This window comes from Gopherus flavomarginatus, chromosome 11 (assembly GCF_025201925.1).
Source record: "Gopherus flavomarginatus isolate rGopFla2 chromosome 11, rGopFla2.mat.asm, whole genome shotgun sequence".
Lineage (NCBI taxonomy): Eukaryota > Metazoa > Chordata > Testudines > Testudinidae > Gopherus > Gopherus flavomarginatus.
Window position 1 is genome coordinate 50541223 of NC_066627.1, and position 18216 is coordinate 50559438.

At 50.9% G+C, this 18216-nt stretch overlaps 1 protein-coding gene across 2 annotated transcripts in view; it reads left to right on the plus strand.

The window, feature by feature from the left end:
• Positions 1-17161, plus strand: part of HM13 (histocompatibility minor 13) — a 28975-nt gene extending 11814 nt beyond the window's left edge. Inside the window, exons 7-13 of one of the 2 annotated variants that reach the window (XM_050918352.1) lie at positions 3792-3849; positions 7933-8016; positions 9653-9689; positions 11003-11105; positions 12589-12674; positions 15270-15467; positions 16702-16798. In XM_050918352.1, coding sequence (XP_050774309.1) covers positions 3792-3849; positions 7933-8016; positions 9653-9689; positions 11003-11105; positions 12589-12674; positions 15270-15420 — 519 coding nt within the window. In that variant the 3' untranslated portion in view covers positions 15421-15467; positions 16702-16798. Of the gene's footprint in view, positions 1-3791; positions 3850-7932; positions 8017-9652; positions 9690-11002; positions 11106-12588; positions 12675-15269; positions 15468-16701 lie in introns of both variants that reach the window. The other variant, XM_050918353.1, reaches the window with a different exon arrangement.
• The last annotated feature ends 1055 nt before the right edge of the window (positions 17162-18216 follow it).

Consider the following 18216-nt stretch of genomic DNA (forward strand, 5'->3'; position numbering starts at 1 on the left):
CAACCGTGATTTTGATTAAAACGGCTTACCTTTTGCTGACAAAACTTTGTAGTGTAGACAAGGCCTTAGAAACTTCTTCCTTGGAGGCACAGGGCATCCATCAATCGCCTGCTCTTTCTTGCATCCCTCCTTGGATCCTGTCCGGTGTTGTCTTTCTGCAGTTTTCACAGAGTTACTGTTGTATCTGTCAAAGACTTCGATGGCAAATTAGCTTTGTCAGATCCTTTTTGGATCTGCCTCAAGTACTCAGCAGCCAGTTCATCGAAGGTGTGGAATTGGAATGTGCCATCATTTCTATGGCAGCCATCGCACTTCTGATGTACACTGTGGTTTCTCTGTTGCACGCTCTTAACTTACTGATTCTTCCATCGTGAGCTTCCAGTTGATGTCCTAATTCATCTTTGTCTGTTCTTCTTGTTGTATCAGTGTGGAAGAGGGACATAGGTACAGGTCCTATTGGGTGACTAAGAACAGTTACCACTGAAATATCTCTGCACCTTGCTAAGGACAGGGCTCCATGGAAAACATTTTCTGGATTGGTTGCTGCTGTGTCCTCCCTGGTCAGACTTAAATTTGGTCATCTTGGCCATGTCAGCAAATCTTTTGATGCCAGATTTCTTGACTGGGCTGAAGAAGCTACGGGTCTCGTTAGAATCAAGTGCACCTCTCCTGAATCTGTTTGTTCTTCACCAACATCTGCTGTTTTCAGTAGAGACTTTTTTACATGTGATGTTACATGTAGTCCAGTAGCTATGTTGGTAAGCACCTCTAAATCGGGTTGTTAGTTTCTTTCCCCACTCTGAACTTTAGGGTACAGATGTGGGGACCTGCATGGACACTTGTAAGCCTAATTACTTGCTTAGCTCTGGTATACTGCCACCACCCAGAATTCTAGTGTCTGGGGAACTCTCTGTTCCCTCAAAACTTCGTCCCCTCCCTGGGTTGCCTTGAGAGACTTCACCAATTCCCTGGTGAACACAGATCCAAACCCCTTGGATCTTAAAACAAGGAGAAATTTACCATCCCCCTCCTTTCCCCTCACCAATCCCTGGTGAGTCCAGATCCAATCCCCTTGGATCTTAACACAAGGGAAAATCAATCAGGTTCTTAAAAAGAAAGCTTTTAATTAAAGAAAGAAAAGGTAAAAATTAACTCTGTAAAATCAGGATGGAAAATGCTTTACAGCATAATCAGATTTCTGTAGACCAGAGGGGTCCCCCCTAGCCTTAGGTTCAAAGTTACAGCAAACAGAGGTAAAATCCTTCCAGCAAAAAGAAGCATTTACAAGTTGAGGGAACAAAAATAAGACTAACACGCCTTGCCTGGCTAATTATTTACAAGTTTGAAACATGAGAGACTGATCCAGAAAGATTTGGAGAGCCTGGATGTACGTCTGGTCCCTCTTAGTCCCAAGAGCGAACAACAACAAAACAAAAAGCACAAACAAAGACTTCCCTCCACCAAGATTTGAAAGTATCTTGTCCGCCTATTGGTCCTCTGGTCAGGTGTCAGCCAGGTTCACTGAGCTTCTTAACCCTTTACAGGTAAAAGAGACATTAACCCTTAACTATCTGTTTATGACACAAGTGTTCTCACAAAAAAAATTTTGGCGCTTCAGAGTGCGGCCACCAACTTTTGCTGGTGGCTGCTCGACAATTTTTTCTTAAAATACTTAATTAACTTTAGGGAAAAACAAATACTCGCATGTCTATGTCCAAATCTTTGTAATTTATTATGTACATTTTTTTTTTGCAAACTTAATAATAAAAATAAGTACAGTTGTGTCTCTATTCTTTACTGGACCTAAACAGAATAGAAACACAAATAAGGTGCTTTGCATGTTCTTGTCTTTTTTTATTGTTTCTGTTGCTTTTTTCGCTGCATTTTTTAGACTTGCTGGCTAGTAAGTCTGCCTCTGTGAAAAGTGATTTGTATGTTTGCTGCTGTGAAAAGTTATATTAACAGACCTGTTAGCTGGCTGCGAGGCAGTGAAAACTGATATTAACTAATATCACTTTTCACAGCAGACTTATGCAGCTCTGGCAAGCCGGGGAACAAATTAAACCTTGGATGAGGAGGTGGGTAGGGAGGCAGCAGGGGCAGTGATGGGGTGGTGAGTCCGGGGATGGAGTCCTGCAGGCAACAAATGGAGCCTACTGCTGAGTAGCCAAAGCCCCATGTTCAGAACCTGTGGCAGGATCCTGGTGCCACGTGGCCAGAGCCTGCCGCCCGCCACGCCAGGGCTGAAGCCAGAAGCCTGAGCCCCACTGCAATGGGAAGATGGGAAACTCACACCGGATGTCTGCTCGTCTGGTGTTTGTGGCTCCAAAGAGGGGCAAGCCCCAACCCCTCCTGGCAGCCCCAGGGGAGGGGCTGCTCCTTTCCTCCCCAACCCCCGAATCACCACCCAAGAAGCTGGGACTGCAAGAAAAGCCCCTGGTGGCCACATTTGAGAAATGTTGCTCTAGATGTGATACAGTGTCAAGTGGGTTTGTCATATTACTGCTCACATGGTTGGTAAGAGCTGTAACATGCTTTTCATCTCCCTTCAGTGCAGAGGAAAGGACTTGTTTGTGAGGTTTGTCATCACTACTTCTTGTTAGGCCCCTTCTTTCTCAAAGCTTTTGTATATTCATAATATGAAGCTGTGTATTGTCATCTTTAACACTAATACTGACCTGTGCATAAAGTGTCACTGAATTAAAAAGCTAGTTGCTAGAATATTTCAAAGGCTAGTACTGCATGCGTAGGCAACAGCAAATTAAAAACCTACCAGGCAGGCTAAATGCGACTTTGTATTTACAAATGGAAAAGCCTTATGTTAGGAATTTGTGTACATTTGTACCTCTCCACTGTGCAGGGCATGCACTCTACTGTTACTGGTTCCCAACCTTCAGTGTGAAACTGGTCTGGTCAGCAAACTTCAATTAAAAATATAGGAAAACTTTTCTAATTATAGGGTTGGAAGGGACTTTAGGAGATCATCTAGTCCAACCCTCTGCTTAAAGCAGGACCAATCCCCAGACAGATTTTTAAACCATTTCTCTAAGTGGCCCCCTCAAGGATTGAACTCACAGCCCTGGGTTTAGCAGGCCAATGCTCAAACCACTGAGCCTATCCCTCATCCCATCACGTGTCTTCTTAATTGTCAAAGTATCTCCTATGATGTGAAAACAGTTCATGTTACTGTATTGCAAAATGTTGATCTTCACCACTTTTGCCACATGCATGCTGAACAGCATAACTTCTGGGAAAAACACCCGTGCAAAACCAATACAGATCTTTTAATACATTGCTGTTTGGTATTTATTGGTGAAAACTACCATAATAAGGTGTTGAAATTAATCTAAACAGTAAAAACTCCAGTCGTAGTCATGCTAGTGTTTCTGGAACAGTCCAAAAAATGACTTTCTCATTTTGTGTACCATTGTTTCACCTTACATACAAGCTTATGGCACCACTTGACAATTCCACATAATCCTTCATCTAAATGTACCTAAAATAATCTTTCAAACAAGATATGATGTGGGTGTGTCGAGAGCAAGTACTTTAAACTCCAGAAATAAGGTCCTTTGGGGAGAGTTGCTGCACTCCTGTTACTCTGGCTTCACACTCAACTAATGTGAATCAGTAGAAAGTGAATACTGTGATTCTGTGCCTGGCGGGAGCTCAGCTCTGCTGTGATCACAACTGGCTCTGGTGGTGGTAGCTGCAGCTAGGCCGCTGTAATAGAAAGTCTTCTTTCGTTATTACTTGGGCCTCTGTTTTCACTTCGGACTGTTTGCTCCTAGGTTTTTGGCACCAACGTGATGGTGACTGTTGCCAAATCATTTGAGGCACCAATAAAACGTGAGTAGATCTTGCCTGCTTTCTGGGAGGACCTGTCCTGTCTCCTGCCCATCACCCTCCCTGCCTGGGCTCTGTGCTCCACCTGGCTTGTTTTACATTCTATTGTGCGTGCCCCTGTTCATGAGTCGATTCTTTCCTGGGCTCCCTCTCTCAGAGTTGGAATTCTACCCCTGCTTACACTCTGTCCATGAGGAATTTGGATCCTCTCGCAGCCATTTGCTCTACATCTGTATAGGTCTTTCCAGCGTGTCCTGTCAGTGGCACACCATGAAGTACAATACACCTGCCAGGCAGGGTAGCATTGGACGTGGGCATTCAGGTCTCTGATGATTGGGCGGGAATATCTGCAGAGACCTGACCCAGCCAGTGAAGGGGGTCAGTACAAAGCCTTTAAGGTGGGAATCATGGGGACTCAGGGTCACCTCAGATGTATGAAGTGAGATTCTACAGCCACTGAACAAGGCAGGTGCATCAGACACGGGATCTGAAAGGTACCTGAAGCCATGGAATCTGAAGTATTCTGGGGTGTTGGTAGCTGCACCACTGTTCAGGCTGCATGGGGATTTGCATGTAAAGCTGGAATAGAATCACAGAATATCAGGGTTGGAAGGGACCTCAGGAGGTTATCTAGTCCAATCCCCTGCTCAAAGCAGGACCAATCCCCAACCAAATCATCCCAGCCAGGGCTTTGTCAAGCCAGGCCTTAAAAACCTCTAAGGATGGAGATTCCACCACTTCCCTAGGTAACCCATTCCAGTGCTTCACCACCCTCCCAGTGAAATAGTGTTTCCTAATATCCAACCTAGACCTCCCCCACTGCAGTGTGAGACCATTACTCCTTGTTCTGTCATCTGCTGCCACTGAGAACAGTCTAGCTCCACTGTCTTTGGAACCCTCCCCCCCTCCCCCCTTCAGGTAGTTGAAGGCTGCTATCAAATTCCCCCTCACGATTCTCTTCTGCAGATTAAATAATCCCAGTTCCCTCAGCCTCCCCTCATAAATCATGTGTCTCAGCCCCCTAATAATTTTCATTGCCTTCCGCTGGACACTCTCCAATTTGTCCACATCCTTTCTGTAGTGGGGGGCCCAAAACTGGACACAGTACTCCAGATGTGGCCTCACCAGTGCTGAATAAAGGGGAATAATCACTTCCCTCGATCTGCTGGCAATGCTTCTACTAATGCAGCCCAATATGCCATTAGCCTTCTTGGCAACAAAGGCACACTTTTGGCTCATAGAATCCCTCTTAGTCTCCAGATTTTGCTGGGTGAGTTGGGGTACCACTGTTGTGGCCCCATGTGGCAGGTAGGAGTTTAGACAGCTTACAGTCCTTTTTCCTTTGTAGAGAGGTGAAGTGTGTAATGTAGATCTCCTGTCTTATTTTAGTAAAGTCTGTTTGTGTGGAAGGTTGGTTATTTTATGAGTCTCCAGGTTAGAGAGCTCTTTTTTTTTGATGTTTTCCTGTTTGCTGTATAGGATGCTGATCAGATGGTTCCTCAGTTTCTTCGATAGAGTATGATATAATCTCTCACTGTGGTCTGTGCAGTATGTAGATAGCAATGGATGTTTCACCTTCAGTCCATTTGGTATGATGTCCATCCGTTTGCATTTGGAAAGGAAGATATCTGTCTGTACTTGCGCAAGTTTCTTCATGAGGTTGACGGATTTCTATTCCATACAGCTAAATGCAGTGCCTTGCATGGTGTCAAGTATCAGAGGGGTAGCCATGTTAGTCTGGATCTATAAAAGCAGCAAAGAGTCCTGTGGCACCTTATAGACTAACAGACCATATTGGAGGATAAACTTTCATGGGTGAATACCCACTCTGTCAGATGCATGTTGACTTGTCCACAAATTTGACTCGCTCAAAGAATTCTAATTGATTGAGGCATGATTTCTCTTTACAAAAGCTGTGTTGAATCTTTCCCAACATATTGTGTTCATCTCTGTGTCTGATCATTCTGTTCTTTACTATAGTTGCAACCAATTTGCCTGGTATTGAAGTTAGACTCACCTGGTCTGTAATTGCCAGGATTGCTGCTGGAGTCTTTTTAAAAAATTGGTGTGACATTAGCTATCCTCCAGTCATCTAGTACAGAGGCTAATTTAAACAATACATTACATACCACAATTAGTAATTCTGCAGTTTCACCTTTGAATTTCTTCAGAACTCTTGGGTGAATACCATCTGGTCCTGGTGACTTATGACTGTTTAATTTATCAGTTTGTTCCAAAACCACCTCTAGTGACACCTCCAGTTCCTTCAGACATTAGTCCCTCAGATTTGTCACCTACAAAGAATGACTTGTGGGAATTTCGCTCGCAGTGAAGACCAATGCAAAGGATTCATTTAGCCTCTCTTGAGTGCTCCTTTAGTACGTTGATCATCCACTGGCCCCACTGGTTGCTTGGCAGACTTATTGCTTCTGATGTACTTAAAAAAAAAAAATTGCTGTTAGTTTGTCTCTGTTTTGCTAGTTGCTTTTTGAATTATTTTTTGGCCGCCCAATTATGCTTGACTTGCCAGAGTTTACAGTCCTTTCTATTTTCCTCAGTAAGATTGGACTACCATTTTTTAAAGGAGGACTTTTTATTGTTTAGCCATGGTGGCGTATTTTGGCTCTCTTACTTTTTTCGTTTTAGTTTTATATATTTTGAGCCTCTATTACAGTATCTTTTTAAAAGTTTGCTTGCAGGCATTTCACTCTTGTGACTGTTCTTTTTAATTTTCATTTAACTAGCCTTATCGTTTTCGTGCAGTTCCTCTTTTTGAAGTGAAATGCTACTGTGATATTTCCTGCCCCCGCTCCAAGGATTTTCTGGTTGCTGTTACTGAGCAGTTCACCTCTTGGACCAGATCATGTTCGCTGCTTAGGACTAAATCAAGAATTGCCCCTCCCCTTGTGCGTTCCAGTTGTTAGAAATTTGATCTCTTCATCCTGTCCTGAGGTGTCGTGTTCCCAGTCAATACAGGGTTAGCCGAAATCCCCGTTATTATTGGGGTTTTTGTTTTTGTAGCCTCTTGAATCTCTGAGAGTCACCATCAGCATCCTGGTCAGGTGGTCGGTACTATATTCCTGCTGCCGTGTTCTTATTAGGCATGCAGGGAATTTCCATAGTGAGTCTGTGGGACTGCTGGATTCATATCAGTTTTTACCAGATTTTTTCTCTGCTTTCACATATAGTGAAAGAACCATACTGCACCTTTTTTCCTGAGTTGCCTGTTTCTTTGGGTTCCTTTAGCTAACAGCCCACCCACTCCAGACAAACCTGCCATGCATTCCTATTGCATCTCGGGCACGGGTCAGTCTGCACTGTTGGCCCCCTGTGGCCTGGATGGCTACAGGCTGTTCATGATGCTCCATCCGCTGCCTTCTTTCCCATCTCCCTGGCCCCTCCCGCCATGTCGTCCCCTGCTTCTAATACCGGGTAGAGAGATGGGACAGCTCAGCTTGTGAAGTGTCTTGAACCGAAACTATCGGCTCCTCTCTAGAAACGGCAGCTTCTGCAAACCACCTGAGCAGCCCTATTGGACTCATCTCCAGCTGGGGGACCCAGAGCAGGATGCCTGGAGGCTTCCCACCTCCCTCTTTCTCCCCCCCCCCCCAATGTGATCTTCCCCCAAGTTGGCGCCACACAGCACTGCTGCCTGCGAGATGGGCGAAGTCAGGACAGCCTCACCAAAGGAAGCTCTGAATGTCCTAATACCACTGCTTCCCCAGCTCACCAGGAGGAGCCCAGCTGCCGTGAACAGAAGAATTGCATGTAGATGGGGCATGTGTCTCCCCATTTACCTGCTGTGGGTGTTGGCTTGCAAGTGTGTCATGTGAATGGGATTTGAATGATTTATCTCCTTGTTCCCTTGCTTTCCAGGGCCTGCAGTGGGGGGATATGCAGTAAGTTGATGCAGCTTTGTGGCAATAAGAATAGATTGAGTTTGGAGAGAGAACTCTCACCTGTAGGTCTTTCCATTCCTGTACGTATGCACACCTGCTGCTAATCTCCAACCAAAGCATCAGCTTGAGTTTGTGCTTTTAAACCTGAGCTCGTCTCCTGTGTAATGCTCCCTCTCTGCTTTTCCAGTGGTTTTCCCCCAGGACCTGCTGGAAAAGGGGCTGGAGGCTGACAACTTTGCCATGTTGGGTCTTGGAGATGTTGTAATTCCAGGTAAAGATGAATGGATGGTGTGTTAATAGAAAGTGTTACTCAACCCGGGATACGATTTTGATGCTTCGACTCTGGCCTGCTGGGGCCTGGGTGTGGAGTGTACACTACAAATACAGCTGAATGGCTGCAGGTCAACCAGGGAATCCTCTGCATAAGAGCTGGATGAGGACAAAGTCTCGTGGTTCTGAAGTGAGGGGGAGCCCAGAATGGAGGCTGTCAAAGGGAGATTGGAGAAGCCTTTGGCTTTTGGGGAGCCTGAAGCTGGGAGCAGGAAAGGGAGCAAGGAGAAGGGAAGGCGTATGGGAAAGGTTGTAGAGGGAAGCCAGGTGTTGGCATTGGAGCTGTCATGATAGCTGTGGAGTTTGTTTGCCGTGCTGATGTGCAGCAAGGCCATTGCCAATCCTAGCACCAGATGGCTCCATTACATGCATTCATATAGAGCCTGCTGCAGGCTCGCAGCGTGGGGCTGCCGGGAGCTGGGGCTGGCTGGCCTGGGCTGCGCTCGTTGGGAGCGCTGATGCAGGGATATGCTGCCGTTTTGCTGCCGCCTCCTTCTCAGAGTTTGGACTCTCAGGAGATCCCTTTCCCTCCCAACCGCTACCGTGGGCCCCTAGGGAAGGAACCGGTGGGAGCAGATGGGCTTAGAAGCATTTTAGACTGAAAAGTGTTCTCTGAAGGGGGAGGGCTTCTGGCGGCACAGCTAGTGATGCTCACAGACGTGCTGGGCCTTGTCACGTAATCTAGCTCTAGTGTGCGGCAGGTATGTCAGGCCTCCCTTCCTGGTTAGGGCCCGGGAAATGTTCCTTAAGGAATGTGCTCATGTGCTGCCCAGCATGGTGATGGAGACAGCAGCACTTGGTCACCAGTTTGAATTCCAGGCTAGGGACCACTTGTCTGAAAGGAAGTGGGGTGAGCATGTGGGTTCAGATGCATTCCCTCTCGTGGCTTACTCTGCCCTGTGCCCCAGCATAGTGCCCCTGTATTTACTCCCCTGATCTTCAGTGCCTCCCGCTCCTGCCGTTTCCCTTCGCAGCGAGGGGTTGGGGTTGGGTGCTCAGCAGCAGTGGCTCTCAACTTGTCCAGAGCACTGTACCCCTTTCAGGAGTGGGATTTGTCTTGTGTACCCCCAAGTTACACCTCATTTAAAAACTACCTGCTTACAAAATCAGCCATAAGAATACAAAAGTGGTCTCAGTGACTATTACTGAGAAATGGCTGGCTTTCTCATTGTTAGCATAGAATTATAAAATCATTTGAAATATAAATACTGTACTTACATTTCCGTATATAGAGCGGTATAAACAAGTTATTGTATGAAATTTTAGTTTGTACTGACTTCGCCAATGCTTTTTAGGTAGTGAAGATGAGTTGACGTACCCCCTGGAAGACCTCCGTGTACCCCCAGGGTACATGTGCCTTGGTTGAGAACCATTGCTTTACAATACCCAGGGAGTCAGGAATTGTTTCACTAGAACTGGACCAATATTGAATTCAACCACAAGAGGGTGCTGTGGTCCCAAATGTGCTTGTGGCCGTGGCCAAGTACAGAATCATCTCATCACTCTGCATTCGGCACCAGCTGTCAGATAGGTGATCTCTCCATCCCATTCTCTAACTCTGTGCTTCTGCCCCTCAGGGATCTTCATTGCTCTGCTGCTGCGTTTTGACATCAGGTGAGCTGTGCCTCTAGGAGCATGTCTACTGGACAGCTTTGTTTTGCACTGTGTTTGTGTAAGTTGCCCCAGAGTGCTTTGCTGAACTAGACGAGGAAGGCCAGGTGGCCAGCTGTCTCTTGCTGAGCCTTGAGTTGGGGAAGCTTTGACAGGAGGCCACAGGATTAGTCTAGAAAGCAGCAGAAGAAAGGAGAAGGCAACAGTCGTTGTGAGTGAAAAGAGCCTGGTGCTGGACAAGCCCAGAAAGATCAGATCTGTGAGCTAGCTGGGGAAAGTCCATGGGCAGGGGGCAGTCACTTGTGATCTGGGCCATGAAATGACTGGGGCCCTGTCATGTTGTTTGACCCTGGAAACTGCTGCGTTTGTGTGCGTGAGAGCAGCATCCTGCACGTGCTGGGACTAGAGGAAGAGCAGAGAGGAGACAGCTGTGGTGGAGCTGGGAGAAGTGGAAGCGAGGCAGCAGTGTGTGGTTGGGCACATGGAGAAGGGGAAGAGGAGCGCTCAGGGCCACTGTTGCTGATGGTGTAGGCCAGTGGGAAGCTGTTGGGAGTCGTCCTGTCACACACAAGAAGCACTTCTCTGGACGCATGACCCGTTGTCTGTGCGCATCTGTTGCCAGGGCTGTTTTCACATGTGTAGGGAAAGCAGGGTCTTCCCACATGGCGTTCGGCCTGCCTCTGGGGCTCTAGTTCTCAGTGCTTACCTTGCAGCCCTTGGAAGATGGGCTGCTGAATACGCTTCCCTCAGGTTCCCACTCCTGCTCAAACGCTCCACTTGCCACATGCATCTGTGCTGGCTTCGTGCAGGACTGGAAGTGCTATGGGTGCTTCTGCCTGAAGCTTCTGCCCCGGCCTGGCCTGCAGTAAAACAGCTGCCCAGCCGGGGAATGGGTGCAGGGAGATGCAGGTGAAGAGCTGCTCCCTTGGTGAAGGGCTTCTCATTGCAGCTTCCTCACTCATGTTAATGGGGTACGGCTGCCAGGCACTTCTTGTGTTTAGTGGGTAAGGACTGCGGGTTCCAGGATCCTTCCAGAGACCTCGTGTCTTGGCAGCCTCCTCTCCAGGACTGGACTGTGCTCTCACCAGATGCTCTGCACCACTCTGAGCACGGGCAGGAGTGGCTGCTCAGGAGCAGTGGTGCCGACGGTCTCTGCCAGCCTGGATGTCAGTCTCCTGTGTGGATGTGTTGCCACTAGGTTGTAGGCCAGCTGCAGATCTTCCCTGATACAGCTCCCAAAGTCCATCAGCTGGAGTGGTCTGGGGATTGCCACTCTCAGGGCCCATGTTAATCCTGCTCTCTTCCCTTCCCTATAGTTTAAAGAAGAACACGCACACGTACTTCTATACCAGCTTTGTGGCATACATCTTTGGACTGGGCCTGACCATGTTCATCATGCACATCTTCAAACATGCCCAGGTAAACCTGCTGTCCAACTGGCCTTGCCTCACACTGTCAAAGGAGCTGCAAAACTGCCGTTTTGGCCATAAGACCTCCCTGTGTTTGTGCGGCGAGGATCTGTAAAGCATGCCTTCCACTGCACAGAGTTTGCAGTCCCTGGCCATCAAGGGCTGGCAAATCCCCCATCTTCTGTGCCCTGCCCATTACCGCTCTGCTAACCCCTGAGTCTCAGGCAGCCATGTGCAGCAGCAGGCTGGCGAAGCTTGGTCAGGACTTGTGTTACGATCAGGGTGACAGTGCTGCTTGGGGGCAGAGAATCGACTCTGTATCTCTGAGCTGAGATTGTGTGGTGACCACCTTGAGCTGCCATCACAGCAAGCGATGCTAGACACAGCCGCTCCGCTTTGCATTTTCATATTGGGGGTGTGCGCTTCATACCAGAGTGGAGCACCTGGCTGGGGAGAGACTGCATGAAATGCAAAGGTTACTGGGGCCTGCCCCGTTCACTGCTTCTAGCACAGCAGAGCTCATGCATCTGCAAACCTGTCTGCTAAGCTCCTCCTGCAGGGTGCCTCCTGCCAGGGTGACGCAGGAGGCAGTCTAGCCAGCAGGGTTTTCAGCTCCCGGATGAAGTGTGCATTGACAAATTGTCTCCAATTGTAAATTGGGCAAACTGGCTCTGGGGTTCCCAGGCACTAAAGGTGGAACCTGCTGCAGGCATCTCTAGTATAACTGCACTTTACTGTCTTCTGGAGGAGGGAGGTGGTTCTCCCTGGCCTTGCGACTCCATCACGTCTGTGGGGAGCTCTGCTCATGTGCTGAGAACAGCCTGCCCCTTAGTAATGGGGAGCATCACCTGGGCTTGTCTCTGGATCGCAAGAGCAGGTGCAAGCGCGGCAGAAATACCTTGCTAGTTTTAATGCTTCCCAGCTGCCCCCTGCAGGGGAGGAAGGAATGAACAAGATGTGGAAACTGAGTGAGCGTGGCAGCCTCTGTGCCCTCAGCACGTAATTCCGTTAGCCTGGGGCAGTGGGCTGCTCTGAGGAGGGGTGGTCAATACTTGGGGGTTCTCTGCTCCTCCTCTGGGGCTGTATCCCCAGATCGTTAGTCCCCATCTAGGTGGGTGCTAGACAAGCGGACGGGACCTTGGCTATCAGAAAGTCAGCACCTGTAAAGTGTCACCCTCCCCTTCCTGGAAGTGCTCTGTGCTGGGCCAGAGTGTGGGACTTCTGGTCACGTTCTCACCCTGGTGCCAGGGTATGTTGGGACTCGACGCTTACAGATTTCTGGAGCATAAAGGAAAGATCTGACACTGAGCCCTAGCCCTGAGCCATGCCCAGCATTCCCTCGTGTGTGAGTTACTCCATAATCTGGGGACTGAGACCAGCCGTGAACCCGAGACAAGCCAGCCCCGTTCCTCCCCAAGGGCCTGTGCTGCAGGCTGTGTTGGTTTTTCTAACTGTTGGATGCAGTAATTGCCTCTGTTTTTCCTCCCCCTCAGCCAGCCCTGCTGTACCTGGTCCCTGCCTGCATTGGGTTCCCTCTCCTCGTGGCCTTGGTGAAGGGAGAAGTAACCGAAATGTTCAGGTAAGTCAGTCTCTGGCACGGCTCCCTAGCCGGCAGTGCTGGGAGTGCCTGAAATGTGCAGGTGTTCCCATGCTGGGGCGCAGGCAAACGGACGAGTGCATCTGGGCATGCTGTGGGCACGTGGGCGTGTGTACGGGTGGAGGGAGCGAATCTGTGTTCGTACACGTCTCCCTGGAGCGTTCCTCCTGTAGCCCAGTCCCTACCCTCCTCCTGGGTAACTGTGTGGGAGCGCCAGGGCTGGAACACAGGTGAGGCCTCTGGTATCGCTCTGCACCGTGAACTCTGACTCACTCTTCCGATGAGCTGGGGTGAAGTCAGAGGGTGGGCCTGCACAGCTGGCTCGTCAGCACCCAGTAGCTGTTGCAGTGGATGCTGGGGGAAGGGAGCAGAGCCAGCCCAGCCTGAAGAGGTAATGGCATGCTTCATCATCACGGGTGCCACGAGGCCTGTTTAATCATCCTTCCCGTCACCCGGAGCAGGTCCTAGCTATGTAGCCCTCTTCTCTGTGCTACTCCCAGTCCCGGCTCTGCAGAGGGGGTGCTTCTAGCCCTGCTGGCCAGCAACTGCAAGCACCCTTCAGTCTGGTTCCGGCACCTTCTGGCTGGCCTGTCCCCAACATGGGGGTCCTGCACCCTCCCAGCCACAATGGAGCCCTGTAAGTTCCTCCCCAGAGCTGGCATCCTTCTCACATGTCACGGGAGAACTTGGACAGTCCACGGCACATGGAAACACGAGCTCCTTGCATTGTTACCTCCGTCTGCTCAGAGGGGGTCCGCGGCTCCAGGCCTGGCAGCTGGCCTGAACCCATTGGGCCGACACAGGATTGATCAGAAACGAATGGGGGCAAAAGCGTGTTCGAGTAAAGGGGTGAGTTGTCATTCACCTGCTGGATGCCAGTGGAACCAGTCTTTCCCTCCCCATCTCCTAGCCCAGGGAATGCTGCTGTGCATCTTCCCCACTGTGGCTCTTCGCTGGGACTTCACCCCTCTTCCCAGTCCCTTCAGCACCTGCCTGCTCTTTGATGTTTGCTTCTGACAGTCGCTGCTGCAGGCACTGTGTGTTCTGGCTTCATCCTTCCTGTGCACCTGGTATCCTGCAGCCACTTTTCACACATGCCTGTGACTCACCAGCCTGCTGCAGCATCCCCTCCTGTGCTAGAGACGGCTCTGGTGAGAGACAAGCTGCTTGTACACGCGGTATTTGAACAAGGAGCTCGTGGACTCCTGTGGCAGAGCGAGAAGGGTTAATGGTCTGGAGTGCTGGGCCGGCATGGATGCCGCGCGTAGCTCCTGCCCCGGTGTGGTTCTCAATTGTTAGCAAGCCCACCTTAGAACTAACGTGATAAGGAAGAGCGATACCCTCCTAGCATCTTGGAGGCGGACACAGCATTCTACATCTCTGGGAGTCACTGTCTTGCAGAGACCGCGGGGGTTGGATGTCTTAGGAAAGTTTCTGGGGTCCAGCATCTCTTGAAACTGCTCCAGTATTTGGAGGCGGAAATGGAACTTGATAGAGCTCATGTGCCTGGAGAGACGGAAGCCTCCCCACCCTAGGAATTCCACCAGGTGGAGGATCCTAGGTTGCTTTGATGCAGCCTGTGTTCCTGTGAGCGCTGAAAGTCTGTGATTTGAGATGGGTAACTGCTCCTTGTGTCTCCATCAGCCACCTGCTCTTCTGGCAGCACACCTTAGTCTGAGGATGGTCCCTTGCCCTAAATTCCACACAAGCTCTCGGCCCGCAATCCCTTGCGGTTTGCAATGTGTATTGAACGTGGAGACGTGGCTCTGTTCTGAGGAGCTTACAGGTTTTGGACAGAGCACCAGGTGCCCAAACAGTAGAATGGCTGCCCAGTTTTCAATGGCCGGGCAATTGTAAACCCGTTGCTGGGCTTCACGGAACCAGTGCCCTAAGAAGAGGGGATCTGCCTGCTGTGCCTGGCTACCGAGGGGATTGTTGGGGCAGCCAGGAAGACGTGGGAGAAGAAGCCGGGGGAACAGTTAGATATATGGGCTCGGGCGGGGGGGCAGAATGCAGGCTGGAGCTAACTCTCTGGGGTTCGTGTCCCTGCAGTGCCCCCTTAGGCAGGTCCCCAACCTCCCATCTCCCTTTGTGCTTTGAATTAATCCCAGGAAATCCGATAGCCAGCACGCCCAGAGGAGCTAGCTATCAGACCTGCATGGAGGAGCTTTTGCACGTATTGGTCTGCTGCCTCTCAAAGGCCTCTGGGCCTGGCCCTACCCTGGGTGCACTTCTGTGCACTGGTGCCCGATTCTATTCTCCTGCCGGGCCCTGTCCATTTGCTGTCCGTGGTCCCGTGCAGGTACGGCCATGCCATAGACCTCGGCCCCTCACGCCTCATACAGCTGCACTCGTGTAGGCTCACGCCCCCCAGGCTTACATGACGTACACAGCAGTGTGAGCCCCCCAGCTCACCCCAGTGCTGGGGCCAGAAGCGCCGTTTAAGAGACAGCAGGCAGGCTTTGCAGGGCGGAGGGTTTGCAGACATATCACTCAAAGCGATTTCTTATTCCTTTCTTTCTCTCCCTTCTATCCCATTCCTCCCTGTCCCCTTCCTGCTTCCTGTCTTTCCTGCAGCTATGAATCCTCTGCTGAAATCTTGCCACACACACCAAGACTTACCCACTTCCCAACCGTGTCGGGTTCTCCGGCCAGCCTTGCCGATTCAATGCAGCAGAAACTGTCCTGTCCCCGCCGACGCCGGCAGCAAAGCCCCAGCGCCATGTAGCAATCGCACCCGATGCCCTTTCTTTGTCTGTCTCTGTCTCTGGCCAGGTAGGGTCTCTCCAGTTCTGTCAAACTCTTTCCCAGCTCCACGGTGTCTGGCTTGTGCTGTGGCCATCTGCCTCGCTACGCTGGGCTGGGCTCATTCTTTCCTCCTTTGAACCGGTGCCCCTCCCCTGACGGCGTCCTGGGTCCCAGCACTAAGTGCCAGAGTACCTTCAGGCCACCTGCTTGCCCAGTCCGAACCCAGCTCGTGAGCCCAGTGCACAGGCTCCAGAATAGCACCCCCAAGGATCAAGTGCCTCGGGGGGCTGGAGCAGGTGTCGTTAGCTCAGAGGTGTCCAAGGCATGGGTGGCAGCATTGCACGTGTTCAGCTCTCCACCATCTGCCTGAAGGCCTTGCTGCCAGGTTCGCCTCTGATTTCCCCTGCAGCTCCTAATGTCGCTAGTGTGGGGCTTCTCCTAAATGGCCAAGTCTGCTGAGGGACTAGCCTCTGCGTACGCTCTTCCCTTCAGACAGCCAGAGCCAACCACCCAAAAGAAGAAACAACCTAAATCTGCCTTACTGAATAGCCTGCCCCCCGGCTGCTGACTTAACTGAGGTCACTTGTCCCAGGCACTCGTGCTCTTCACAGCCTGGCCCATCTGGCCTCATGAAAATGCCAGTGCCACACTGTACAGGGGACAGTGTCAAGGGGCAATGCTTTTATTCAGGATGCCCGAATGTTCTGCGTGGCGCTGGGAGCCAGCGCTCAGATCCACGTGCCACCTACACAAGCCAGGGCTGGCTTGAGCTGAATTCTCAGTTGCTTGACCGGAAGGGGGTTTCCATCGGCGTGCATGCTCAGTGGGCTGACCGGAGCGTATGTTAGTGTACCTGCTTGTGCGCCTTGCTGCTGTAGTGAAATCCTTTCTTCTCAGTTTGGAATGTATATTTGGGGAGGGGAGGGAGGTATGACAGTGCATCTTGCGTTGTCTTCAGGATGGCCGTTGTCAGCCTCCCCTCTCCCAGTGACTTCAGCTGAATCCAGTGTCTGGCGGTGTAACACTGCAGTGACCGTGGGAGCTATTCTCCCCACCTGCGTGGAGTCCTGCTCTGTGTGAACTGTAGCCCAGTGATCTGCACTGCTAGGGGCAGGTTGGAAAGCTCCGCTCTCTGTGCAGCTGGCTGCCCTTGGTCCTGATCCATACTTTCCCTACCCACTTTCACCCAAAGCAGAGGCACTGACTTTCCTAGAAACTGCAGCTGCTTAACTCCCAACACCTCTTCTTCTCTTGCCCTCAGCTATGAGGAGAATTCCACGCCAAAGGAGGAGCCTGGGGACTCCAAAGATGCAAGGATGGAAACGGATAAAAAAGAGAAGTGACCTTGCACATCTGGGCCAGGATGGGCGTGTCGGGACCAGGCCAGGCTGGGATCCAGGCCCCATCGCAAGGGATAAAGATGAAGACCAATTGTGTATCAGCATCATGGTGTGTGTGTGTGTGTGTGTGTGTGTGCGCGCGCGCGTGTGTGTCGGGATGGGAGAATCTCTGTAAGCCACATCTCTGTCCGAAGTCCTGCCATCCCGACATTCCACCTGGGGCCTGTTCACGGCCACACAGTGCTTTGGGCAGCCACACTCCCTTCTTTTATTTCATTTTTTTGTCATCTCCAGAAAAGGGGAGGGGGAAACCAAGGGGCTGGTTTTTAAATTTTGTATTGTGGATTCGCTTTCTCTCATATTAAACCATCTCAGAGGATGGAGGAGCTGTCTGGGTCTGTTCCTTGGTGTTAAGTGGGTGGGGGAGCTCACCTCTCCCTTTGGGCCCCAGTGGGGAGAACACTCATTACCCCAGAGCAGCGGATTGGGGGTCGCCTGGCCCCTACTCCGGGTGCAGTCCTGCCTGGAGTGTGTTCAGTGCAGATGAGGTTAATTACTTCCAAGCTAAAAAGTGATCTCCAGCATCACTGCCCAGTGGGCAGGGGTGGGGAGGTTGCTTTCTCTTAGCCTGGGAAGGTGCTTTTCTCTGAGAACTCCAGTCCAGTCACTCCCTCCGTTTGCTGCACACACACGTGATTCACTTGGCCCCTGACAGAGAGGAAGGGTGGGGCTGACAGCCTGGAGGAGTTGGATGCCTGTTTCCCATTAATTTCTGTCTTAGGTTCTCATCTGGACCCCATTCCCCTCGTATCAGAGCTCCAGTCCACCTTTGTCCTCATCCGCACAAAGCCCCAGGGGGCAGAGTTGAGCTGTTATCCCCATTGTACACATGGGAAACTGAGGCACACAGTGACCTGCCCGAGGTCAACGGGCGCTGTGGCAGAGCAGAGAATGTCATGACCCCAGGTCTCACTGATCTCAAGCTAGGCCATAACATCCTTCCTCTCTCGTTAACGTCTCGTGGGATTCGGGGAGCCACAGCTGAGGGGGCCCCACTCGATTGGTTTGGCTTAGATCACATGACCCCTCGGCCAATAGCAAAGCTGCAGTGGCACTAGTGGAAGTGGCTGACATCAGTGCACGTGAATTGTTTGTGCTTTGTCCCACGCCCCTTTGAAGCGTCTGTCTCTGGGGAGAGCGTTGCTGGTGCTTCTAGTGACCTGCAGGGCGCTGGCCGTCCTACAGTGTCAGGGAGAGCTGCATGGTGGGAACACCACCTCCTGGGAGAGAAGATCCACCTGCCGGGGTGCTGCTGCTTGGCAGGACAAGGGGCAGAAGTCTTGCTGCTTCCATGAAGAACCCAACCCAGCAGCTGACCCACCTTGACCCACCTAAGAAGGAAGCTCACAAGGGGGGTGGGGAATAGGACCGAGGGT